General features: G+C 46.7%; 1 protein-coding gene across 6 annotated transcripts in view; it reads right to left on the bottom strand.

The window, feature by feature from the left end:
* Nucleotides 1-12,165, bottom strand: part of bicd1a (bicaudal D homolog 1a) — a 127,202-nt gene that overhangs the window by 25,518 nt on the left and 89,519 nt on the right. For all 6 annotated transcript variants that reach the window (XM_061917944.1, XM_061917945.1, XM_061917947.1 and 3 more), the window contains one exon: nucleotides 3,281-3,775. In XM_061917944.1, coding sequence (XP_061773928.1) covers nucleotides 3,281-3,775 — 495 coding nt within the window. The remainder of the gene's footprint in view (nucleotides 1-3,280; nucleotides 3,776-12,165) is intronic.

Genomic DNA, 12,165 nt, shown 5'->3' with positions numbered 1-12,165 from the left:
CAGCGAGAGTCCCGTTCACAGCGGAGCCAGCAGGAAACCATCCCAAACCCGGCAAGAAATCTGCGTTCAAAAGACTCCGGCTTATTAGTGATTCCCAAAGCCCAAAAAAAGTCTGCGGGCTATAGAGCGTTTTCCGTTCGGGCTCCAGTACTCTGGAATGCCCTCCCGGTAACAGTTCGCGATGCTACCTCAGTAGAAGCATTTAAGTCTCACCTTAAAACTCATTTGTATACTCTAGCCTTTAAATAGACTCCCTTTTTAGACCAGTTGATCTGCCGTTTCTTTTCTTTTTCTTCTATGTCCCCCTGTGTATCGGCTGGGGACATCTCTGCGCTGCTGGTCCGCCTACGCTTGGGATGGTTTCCTGCTGGCTCCGCTGTGAGATCATTATCCATGCGTTTGTTACGTCTCGCCTCGACTACTGTAACGTATTATTTTCGGGTCTCCCCATGTCTAGAAAGTCTGTGCATTAAATGAATGTGTTATGACAGGGGTCACCAACCTTTTTGAAAGCAAGAGCTACTTCTTGGGTACTGATTAATGCCAAGGGCTACCAGTTTGATACACACTTAAATACATTGCCAGAAAAAGCCAATTTGCTCAATTTACCTTGATTGGCAACACTAAATTGGCCCTAGTGTGTGAATGTTGTCTGTCTATCTGTGTTGGCCCTGTGATGAGGGGGCGACTTGTCCAGGGTGTACCCCGCCTTCCGCCCGACTGTAGCTGAGATAGGCGCCAGCGCCCCCCGCGACCCCAAAAGGGAATAAGTGGTAGCGAATGGATGGATGGATGGATGGATATATATATTAAAAAAATGGGTATTTCTGTCTGTCATTCCATCCATCCATCCATCCATTTTCTACCGCTTATTCCCGTTCGGGGTCGCGGGGGGCGCTGGCGCCTATCTCAGCTACAATCGGGCGGAAGGCGGGGTACACCCTGGACAAGTCGCCACCTCATCGCAGCTTCACGGTGGCGGAGGGGTTAGTGCGTCTGCCTCACAATACGAAGGTCCTGCAGTCCTGGGTTCAAATCCAGGCTCGGGATCTTTCTGTGTGGAGTTTGCATGTTCTCCCCGTGACTGCGTGGGTTCCCTCCGGGTACTCCGGCTTCCTCCCACTTCCAAAGACATGCACCTGGGGATAGGTTGATTGGCAACACTAAATTGGCCCTAGTGTGTGAATGTTGTCTGTCTATCTGTGTCTGTCATTATGTCGTACTTTTTTTTTCCTTTTACGGAAGGTTTTTTTGTAGAGAATAAATGATGAAAAAAACACTTAATTGAACGGTTTAAAAGAGGAAGTGAAGTGGAGTGAATTATATTTATATAGCACTTTTCTCTAGTGACTCAAAGCACTTTTACATAGTGAAACCCAATATCTAAGTTACATTAAGTTACATAGGGCGGTATAGCTCGGTTGGTACAGTGGCCGTGCCAGCAACTTGAGGGTTGCAGGTTCGATTCCCGCTTCCGCCATCCTAGTCACTGCCGTTGTGTCCTTGGGCATGACAATTTACCCACCTGCTCCCAGTGCCACCCACACTGGTTTAAATGTAAGTCAGATATTGGGTTTCACTATGTAAAGCGCTTTGAGTCACTAGAGAAAAGCGCTATATAAATATAATTCAATTCAATTCAATTCAATTTAAACCAGTGTGGGTAACCCTAAGCCTAAAACGTACAAATTTGTGTGAATTCTGCAAAATTATTTAAATTCGGTCCGTGTGAACCATATTACCTCTTTTTCCCCAGGGTCCCCAGTAAGAATGATCAGGACATTACTTCATCAATCCAGAGATTTAAAGACATGTATGAGCCAACTGGGTGGAGAATGCTGATACTTTGGCGCACGATGCGGCAAACCTGACAAACTAGTTTGAGAAGAGTAATTTTGTATTATTTAGAAGATAAATTTAACTTTTAGTTTTGTAAACATTGTTGATTGTGTGTGAAGTCCTACTAAGGTTACATTCAGTTCAAGAATTAGGCCATCAAATAAAGATAAATGTGATGGTTGATAAAATGGGGATGAGGATACTTCATTCTATTCATTTTATTTTTATTTTTTAAGTTTCCCTTGTGAGTTTGGTGCTAGCGGGGTGTATAATATAGTCAGGAATAATCATGGATGCAAAGGATTCTGGGTACTTGTTGTGTTGCGTTTATGTTGTGTAACTGTGAGGATGTTCTCCCGAAATGTGTTTGTCATTGTTGTTTGGTGTGGCTTCACAGCGTGGCGCATATTACTAAGAGTGTTAAAATTGTTTATATCACAACCATCAGTGTACTCTGTGTCACCCAGTATGCCTTGCAGTCGTGTGCGTGTTGCTGCGGAAGCCACATACAACATTTTGCTGGACTGGCAAGCAGTTAACATGTTGTAGAAGGCGACAAAGGCAATGGCTTCATAGCACGCCCTTATTCTTGCTAACCGGGTGACCGCCAGCAGATATTTGCGAGAATATTTGCGGTTCCTATCGTCTTCTTTACTTTGTGACACAGGACAAAATGTCTCTTTGAGTGGTAAAGGTTGCCGATCCCTGAACTATGTATAATAAATATTTACGAATGGTTCAACCGCCACCCGCCCAAATCTATTTAAAATCTATTTTTTCGTCATGTCACCCGCCCGACCCCGCAGATGAGACCGCAAACCGCGCATCCCTACCACCCACCTCTTCTTAGAGGCACTCACCTTTTTTTTTTTTTTTGGTGTAAGCATTAGACACCTTTTTACCTGCACACTACACGCAGGCCGAGATTATCGGACATCTCTGCTACTGTATTTTATCCATCCATCCATTTTCTACCGCTTATTCCCTTTCGGGGTCGCGGGGGGCGCTGGCGCCTATCTCAGCTACAATCGGGCGGAAGGCAGGGTACACCCTGGACAAGTCGCCACCTCATCGCAGGGCCAACACAGATAGACAACATTCACACACTAGCGCTAATTTAGTGTTGCCAATCAACCTATCCCCAGGTGCATGTCTTTGGAAGTGGGAGGAAGCCGGAGTACCCGGAGGGAACCCACGCATTCACGGGGAGAACATGCAAACTCCACACAGAAAGATCCCGAGCCTGGATTTGAACCCTGGACTGCAGGAACTTCGTATTGTGAGGCAGACGCACTAACCCCTCTGCCACCGTGAAGCCCTTACTGTATTTTAATATTAGTCATTATGGTGGTACATGGTGATACAAGTTTGAGAACCAGGTTATGGAACACTTAGCCATTGTTGATTGTCTTTTACAAGGCAATCTCTTTTTTCCACTGACCTGTATCAGCTGCTGTTTCAGCTTCTGCATCTCGGACAAGTTGAGCTCACTGAACAGATCTGGCACCGGGAGCAGACCTTCGCTTTTTCGACCGGGTCGGTAGTCTCCGTTCAATTTTGTCAACACGGCGCCTTTGTGGAGGTGGCCGTTATGCCGACTGCAGTCCTCATTGTTGCCGTTGGCCGTAGGAACGGGGCCGTTGGCGCCACCACTTCCGTTGGCCTCCTCCGGGAACTTGAGGCCTTCAACAGCGGTGACAGTGAGGGCGATGTGGGCGCCCGCTCCGTAGACGCTGTCACTCAGGCTGAGGTGGTGGGACAGCTCCTTTCTCAGATTGTTCTTATGCTCGCGCTCATTCTTCAAGGCATCCAGAGCCTCCTCCAGTTGCCCTGCAGAGATTTCTTTCAGTCGCAAGGCGTCTTCAAGCTGGCTGTTCAGAAGAACCGTCTCCTCCCCCAGGACCTTTATCTCATGTTTGAGACCCTCATACTCCACCTGAAAACACATACCTCTTTTAGAACAATGACTTTTAGGGAGAAGCAAGTTAAAATACTTTATTAAGTTATGGGAAGACAATGATATTGCATGTGGAAACAAAGATTTAGCAGAGATCATTTTGCCTTCGTAGATGATGATAATAGTCCATCCATCCATCCATCATCTTCCGCTTATCCGAGGTCGGGTCGCGGGGGCAGCAGCCTAAGCAGGGAAGCCCAGACTTCCCTATCTCCAGCCACTTCGTCTAGCTCTTCCCGGGGGATCCCGAGGCGTTCCCAGGCCAGCCGGGAGACATAGTCTTCCCAACGTATCCTGGGTCTTCCCCGTGGCCTCCTACCGGTTGGACGTGCCCTAAACACCTCCCTAGGGAGGCGTTCGGGTGGCATCCTGACCAGATGCCCGAACCACCTCATCTGGCTCCTCTCGATGTGGAGGAGCAGCGGCTTTACGTTGAGTTCCTCCCGGATGGCAGAGCTTCTCACCCTATCTCTAAGGGAGAGACCCGCCACACGGCGGAGGAAACTCATTTGGGCCGCTTGTACCCGTGATCTTATCCTTTCGGTCATGACCCAAAGCTCATGACCATAGGTGAGGATGGGAACGTAGATCGACCGGTAAATTGAGAGCTTTGCCTTCCGGCTCAGCTCCTTCTTCACCACAACGGATCGATACAACGTCCGCATTACTGAAGACGCCGCACCGATCCGCCTGTCGATCTCACCATCCACTCTTCCCCCACTCGTGAACAAGACTCCTAGGTACTTGAACTCCTCCACTTGGGGCAGGGTCTCCTCCCCAACCCGGAGATGGCACTCCACCCTTTTCCGGGCGAGAACCATGGACTCGGACTTGGAGGTGCTGTTTCTCATTCCGGTCGCTTGACACTCGGCTGCGAACCGATCCAGTGAGAGCTGAAGATCCCGGTCAGATGAAGCCATCAGGACCACATCATCTGCAAAAAGCAGAGACCTAATCCCGTGGCCACCAAACCGGAACCCCTCAACGCCTTGGCTGCGCCTAGAAATTCTGTCCATAAAAGTTATGAACAGAATCGGTGACAAAGGACAGCCTTGGCGGAGTCCAACCCTCACTGGAAACGTGTCCGTATATAATAGTATAAATGCTTAACCAATCCACTTTATTTATATAGCATATTTAAACAAGAACGTTTCCAAAGTGCTGCACAGCCATGTTAAAAACAATATTATGCTCCACCAGTGACTTAATAAAAACAAAAAATAAATCAATATAAAACCCATCGATCCATCCATTTTCTACCGCTTATTCCCTTTTGGGGTTGGGGATGGGCGCTGGCGCCTATCTCAGCTACAATCGGGCGGAAGGCGGGGTACACCCTGGACAAGACGCCCCCTCATCGCAGGGCCAACACAGATAGACAGACAACATTCACACACTAGGGCCAATTTAGTGTTGCCAATCAACCTATCCCCAGGTCCCAATATATATAATATAAAAACAATATAAAAATAAATATGATTAAAAACATTTTTAAAAGGGTCAAATCAATTATAACAGTAAAATAAAAATCAAAGTGTATAAAAACCACAGAGGACAACAGAGAACAGAGGACCACACAACTCACATAGTGTTAAAAGCTAAAGAATAAAAGTGGGTCTTAAGACGAGACTTAAAACACTCCACTGTGGAAGCAGTTTGAACATGGAGGGGCAGAGTGTTCCAGAGCTTAGGGCCGACCACAGAGAAGGCCCTGTCTCCCCTGGTCTTAAGTCTGGTCTTGGGCACCACGAGCTGGAACTGGCTCTCGGACCTCATGTGTAAATTTGGATGAGGTCCGAGATATACTGAGGTGCCAGTCCATGTAAAGATTTAAAAACAAACAGCAATGTTTTAAAATCAATTCTAAAATGAACAGGGAGCCAGTGCAAACTCTGAAGAATTGGGGTTCTATGCTGGGGTTTCCTGGACCCTGTTAAAAGTCCTGCTGCCGCGTTCTGGACTAACTGCAACCGGGAGAGAGCTTTTTGGCTAATGCCAGCATAAAGTGCATTGCAGTAGTCCGGGAGACTTGATATAAAAGCATGCACCACTTGTTCAAAAAGGTTAAAAGATAAAAACGGTTTAACCTTTACTAAAAGACGAAGGTGATAAAAACACCATTTTAAAACGCCATTGACTTGTTTGTCTAGTTTAAAATGGCTGTCTATAGTGACGCCAAGGCTGGTGACTTTGGGACACACATCATTTTGCAATGGTCCCAAGTCAGTGAGGGCCGGACCAAAAACTCAAATTTCCGTTTTTCCCCTCATTCATTATTAAAAAATTCTGTGCTAACCAAGCCTTGAGGTCACATAGACAGTTAAGAAGGGGCGTCAGGGGGCCGTGGCTTTTTGAACTTGGCATATACATTTGGCAGTCATCTGCATAAAATTGATAAAACACTCCATGTTTCTTAAAAATCTCTCCAAGAGGGAGGAGATAAAGAGCGAACAGGATGGGGCCTAAAATAGATCCCTGGGGGACACCACAGTAAAGCGGGGCAGAAGAAGAGGTGGAGTCCCCCAGCCTGACAGAGAAGGACCTCTCAGACAGGTAGGATCTGAACCACTGTAACGCAGTCCCCCTGACACCCACACAGTCTCTCAAGCGGTCTAAAAGAATTGTGTGGTGGACTGTGTCAAAGATCTAAAAGCACTAAAATGGCAGAGCTGCCAGAATCAGACATTAAAAGCAAGTCATTAAAAAGCTTTAAAAGAGCAGATTCAGTACTGTGCAAAGCTTTGTATCCAGACTGAAATGGATCTAAAGTGCTATTTTCATCTAAAAAAAGGCTGCAATTGTGCAAAAACACACTTCTCCAAAATGTTCCACACAAAAGGTAATTTGGAAATGGGCCGATAATTTGACAAATTTGTCGGATCAAGACTTGGCGTTTTAATCAAAGGCTCAACAATAACTCTTTTACAAAAAGAAGGCACACAACCAGAAGTCAAGCTGCTGTTGATGATGTCCGTAACCACGGCAACATCACACCATTAGTGACACAAACATTTTTTTAAACGACATTATTGACACCTTGTACCAATAACGTTACAAAGATAATAATTAGGGGGGTGGGAAAACCTCGATTCAAATTTGAATCACGATTCTCTCTTTGTGCGATTCAGAATCGATTCTCTTTTTTTTTTAAATCGATTTTTTTTTTAATCAATTTTTTTTTTTTTTTTATCAATCCAACAAAAAATACACAGCAATACCACAACAATGCAATCCAATTCCAAAACCAAACCTGACCCAGCAACACAGAGGAGACACAAACACAACACAGAACAAACCAAAAGTAGTGAAACAAAAATGAATATTATCATCAACAGTATCAATATTAGTTATAATTTCAGCATCCATCCATCCATCCATCCATCCATCCATCATCTTCCGCTTATGCGAGGTCGGGTCGCGGGGGCAACAGCCTAAGCAGGGAAACCCAGACTTCCCTCTCCCCAGCCACTTCGTCTAGCTCTTCCCGGGGGATCCCGAGGCGTTCCCAGGCCAGCCGGGAGACATAGTCTTCCCAACGTGTCCTGGGTCTTCCCCGTGGCCTCCTACCGGTTGGACGTGCCCTAAACACCTCCCTAGGGAGGCGTTCGGGTGGCATCCTGACCAGATGCCCGAACCACCTCATCTGGCTCCTCTCGATGTGGAGGAGCAGCAGCTTTACTTTGAGTTCCTCCCAGATGGCAGAGCTTCTCACCCTACCTCTAAGGGAGAGACCCGCCACACGGCGGAGGAAACTCATTTGGGCCGCTTATACCCGTGATCTTATCCTTTCGGTCATGACCCAAAGCTCATGACCATAGGTGAGGATGGGAACGTAGATCGACCGGTAAATTGAGAGCTTTGCCTTCCGGCTCAGCTCCTTTTTCACCACAACGGATCGGTACAACATCCGCATTACTGAAGACGCCGCACCGATCCGCCTGTCGATCTCACAATCCACTCTTCCCCCACTCGTGAACAAGACTCCTAGGTATTTGAACTCCTCCACTTGGCGCAGGGTCTCCTCCCCAACCCGGATATGGCATTGCACCCTTTTCCGGGCGAGAACCATGGACTCGGACTTGGAGGTGCTGATTCTCATTCCGGTCGCTTCACACTCGGCTGCGAACCGATCCAGCGAGAGCTGAAGATCCCGGCCAGATGAAGCCATCAGGACCACATCATCTGCAAAAAGCAGAGACCTAATCCTGCGGTCACCAAACCGGAACCCCTCAACGCCTTGAATGCGCCTAGAAATTCTGTCCATAAAAGTTATGAACAGAATGGGTGACAAAGGACAGCCTTGGCGGAGTCCAACCCTCACTGGAAATGTGTTCGACTTACTGCCGGCAATGCGGACCAAGCTCTGGCACTGATCATACAGGGAGCGGACCGCCACAATAAGACAGTCCGATACCCCATACTCTCTGAGCACTCCCCACAGGACTTCCCGAGGGACACAGTCGATGAGGGATGCCGTCAAGCTGAAGAAGGAGTACTATCGGGTCCTTTTGGCTCATAGGACTCCGGAGGCAGTGGACAGGTACCGACAGGCCAAGCGGTGTGCAGCTTCAGCGGTTGCGGAGGCAAAAACTTGGACATGGGAGGAGTTTGGGGAAGCCATGGAAAACGACTTCCGGACGGCTTCGAAGCGATTCTGGACCACCGTCCGCCGCCTCAGGAAGGGGAAGCAGTGCACTATCAACACCGTGTATGGTGCGGATGGTGTTCTGCTGACCTCAACTGCGGATGTTGTGGATAGGTGGAAGGAATACTTCGAAGACCTCCTCAATCCCACCAACACATCTTCCTATGAGGAAGCAGTGCTTGGGGAATCTGTGGTGGACTCTCCTATTTCTGGGGCTGAGGTCGCTGAGGTAGTTACAAAGCTCCTCGGTGGCAAGGCCCCAGGGGTGGACGAGACCCGCCCGGAGTTCCTTAAGGCTCTGGATGCTGTGGGGCTGTCTTGGTTGACAAGACTTTGCAGCATCGCGTGGACATCGGGGGCGGTACCTCTGGACTGGCAGACCGGGGTGGTGGTTCCTCTCTTTAAGAAGGGGGACCGGAGGGTGTGTTCCAACTATCGTGGGATCCTCAGCCTTCCCGGTAAGGTTTATTCAGGTGTACTGGAGAGGAGGCTACGTCGGATAGTCGAACCTCGGATTCAGGAGGAACAGTGTGGTTTTCGTCCTGGTCGTGGAACTGTGGACCAGCTCTATATTCTCGGCAGGGTTCAGCATAGCAGTGATTAAAAATCCCTCATTGACATTATCATTAGACATGTATGAAAATTTAAAAAAAAGAACAATAGTGTCACAGTGGCTTACACTTGCATGGCATCTCATAAGCTTGACAACACACTGTGTCCAATGTTTTCACAAAGATAAAATAAGTCATATTTTTGGTTCGTTTAATAGTTAAAACAAATTTACATTATTGCAATCAGTTGATAAAACATTGTCCTTTACAATTATAAAAAACTTTTTTTTTTTAAATAATCTACTACTCTGCTAGCATGTCAGCAGACTGGAGTAGATCCTGCTGAAATCCTATGTATTGAATGAATACAGAATCGTTTTGAGTCGGAAAAATATTGTTTCTGAATCGAGAATCGCGTTGAATGGAAAAAAATCGATTTGTAATCGAATCGCGACCCCAAGAATCGATATTGATTCGAATCGTGGGACACCCAAAGATTCGCAGCCCTAATAATAATAATGCTCTGTACTGTACAGAGAGTTGGACTTCTTGACTACAGTGTAGAATCGCACACTATCATACTGAATAGAGTTTTTGGTTCCCTAATTTGGCCACACCAGTGTCGAAATATTACAAAGTCTCAGTATGATGCAGTGCAGCTTATCTATACTCAGGGTGTGCAGGTCGATCCAAATATCGATAGTAGCGATACCAAGGGTTACATCAGTATGGAATAAGATCTATATTTTTCAGTTCTCTTGTATGTTTTTATTTCCATGACAATGTTTGTGTTGTTTATATTGCTGCAATGTTAGATATTTTTAAAGTACCAAATTTTTCGGACTATAAGTCGCAGTTTTTCATAGTTTGGCCGGGGGTGCGACTTATACTCAGAAGCGACTTGTGTGTGAAATTATTAACGCATTACCGTAAAATATCAAATAATATTATTTAGCCAAGTGTGAAGCGACCGGAATGAGAATCAGCACCTCCAAGTCCGAGTCCATGGTTCTCGCCCGGAAAAGTGTGGAATGCCATCTCCGGGTTGGGGAGGAGACCCTGCCCCAAGTGGAGGAGTTCAAGTACCTAGGAGTCTTGTTCACGAGTGAGGGAAGAGTGGATCGTGAGATCGACAGGCGGATCGGTGCGGCGTCTTCAGTAATGCGGACGTTGTACCGATCCGTTGTGGTAAAGAAGGAGCTGAGCCGGAAGGCAAAGCTCTCAATTTACCGGTCGATCTACGTTCCCATCCTCACCTATGGTCATGAGCTTTGGGTCATGACCGAAAGGATAAGATCACGGGTACAAGCGGCCGAAATGAGTTTCCTCCGCCGTGTGGCGGGGCTCTCCCTTAGAGATAGGGTGAGAAGCTCTGCCATCCGGGAGGAGCTCAACGTAAAGCCGCTGCTCCTCCACATCGAGAGGAGCCAGATGAGGTGGTTCGGGCATCTGGTCAGGATGCCACCCGAATGCCTCCCGAGGGAGGTGTTTAGGGCACGTCCAACCGGTAGGAGGCCACGGGGAAGACCCAGGACACGTTGGGAAGACTATGTCTCCCGGCTGGCCTGGGAACGCCTCGGGATCCCCCGGGAAGAGCTAGACGAAGTGGCTGGGGAGAGGGAAGTCTGGGCTTCCCTACTTAGGCTGCTGCCCCCGCGACCCGACCTCGGATAAGCGGAAGATGATGGATGGATGGATGGATGGATTATTTAGCTGATTCACATAAGAGACTAGACGTATAAGATTTCATGGGATTTATGGATTAGGAGTGAGAGATAGTTTGGTAAAGGTATAGCATGTTCTATATGTTATAGTTATTTGAATGACTCTTACCATAATATGTTAGGTTAACATAGCAGTTGCTTATTTACGCCTCATATAACGTACACTTATTCAGCCTGTTGTTCACTATTCTTTATTTATTTTAAATTTCCTATCAAATGTCTATTCTTGGTGTTGGATTTTAGATGATAAATTTCTCCCATGAATGCGACTTATACTCTAGTATGACTTCTATTTTTTAATCCTTTATTATGCATTTTCGGCCGATGCGATTTGTACTCCGGAGCGATTTATAATCCGAAAAAAACGGTAAATGTACCGTATTTTTTGGAGTATAGGTCGTTCCAGAGTATAAGTCGCACCTGCCGAAAATGCATACTAAAGAAGAAAAAAAAACATATATAAGTCGCACTGGAGTATAACTCCCAATTTTTGGGGGAAACTTATATGTTTTTCTCCTTTGTTATGCATTTTCGGCCGATGCGATTTATACTCCGGAGCGATTTATAATAGGAAAAATACGGTAAATGTACCGTATTTTTCGTAGTGTAAGTCGTTCCGGAGTTTAAGTCGCACCTGCCGAAAATGGAGTATAAGTCACCTTTTTGGGGGAAAATTCATTTGATAAAACCCAACACCAAGAATAGACATTTGAAAGGCAATTTAAAATAAATAAAGAATAGTGAACAACAGGCTGAATAAGTGTACGTTATATGAGGCATAAATAACCAACTGAGAAGGTGCCTGCTATGTTAACCTAACATATGTCATCTGTATACTCTAGCCTTTAAATATACCTCCTTTTTAGACCAGTTGATCTGCCGCTTCTTTTCTTTTTCTCCTATGTCCACAAGGGAGGGGGTCCGGTCCGATGACCATGGATGAAGTACTGGCTGTCCAGAGTCGAGACCCAGGATGGACCGCTCGCCTGTATCGGTTGGGGACATCTCTACGCTGCTGATCCGACTCCGCTTGAGATGGTTTCCTGTGGACGGGACTCTCGCCGCTGTCTTGGATCCGCTTTGAACTCAACTCTCGCGACTGTGTTGGAGCCACTATGGATTGAACTTTCACAGTATCATGTTAGACCCGCTCGACATCCATTGCTTTCGGTCCCCTAGGGGGGGGGGGTTGCCCACTTCTGAGGTCCTCTCCAAGGTTTCTCATAGTCAGCATTGTCACTGGCGCCCCACTAGATGTGAATTCTCCCTGCCCACTGGGTGTGAGTTTTCCTTGCCCTTTTGTGGGTTCTTCCGAGGATGTTGTAGTCGTAATGATTTGTGCAGTCCTTTGAGACATTTGTGATTTGGGGCTATATAAATAAACATTAATTGATTGATTGATTGATATTATAGTAAGAGTCATTCAAATAACCATAACATATAGAACAT

This window comes from Nerophis ophidion, linkage group LG12 (assembly GCF_033978795.1).
Source record: "Nerophis ophidion isolate RoL-2023_Sa linkage group LG12, RoL_Noph_v1.0, whole genome shotgun sequence".
Classification (NCBI taxonomy): Eukaryota; Metazoa; Chordata; class Actinopteri; order Syngnathiformes; family Syngnathidae; genus Nerophis; species Nerophis ophidion.
This window is presented reverse-complemented; position numbering and strand designations above follow the sequence as displayed.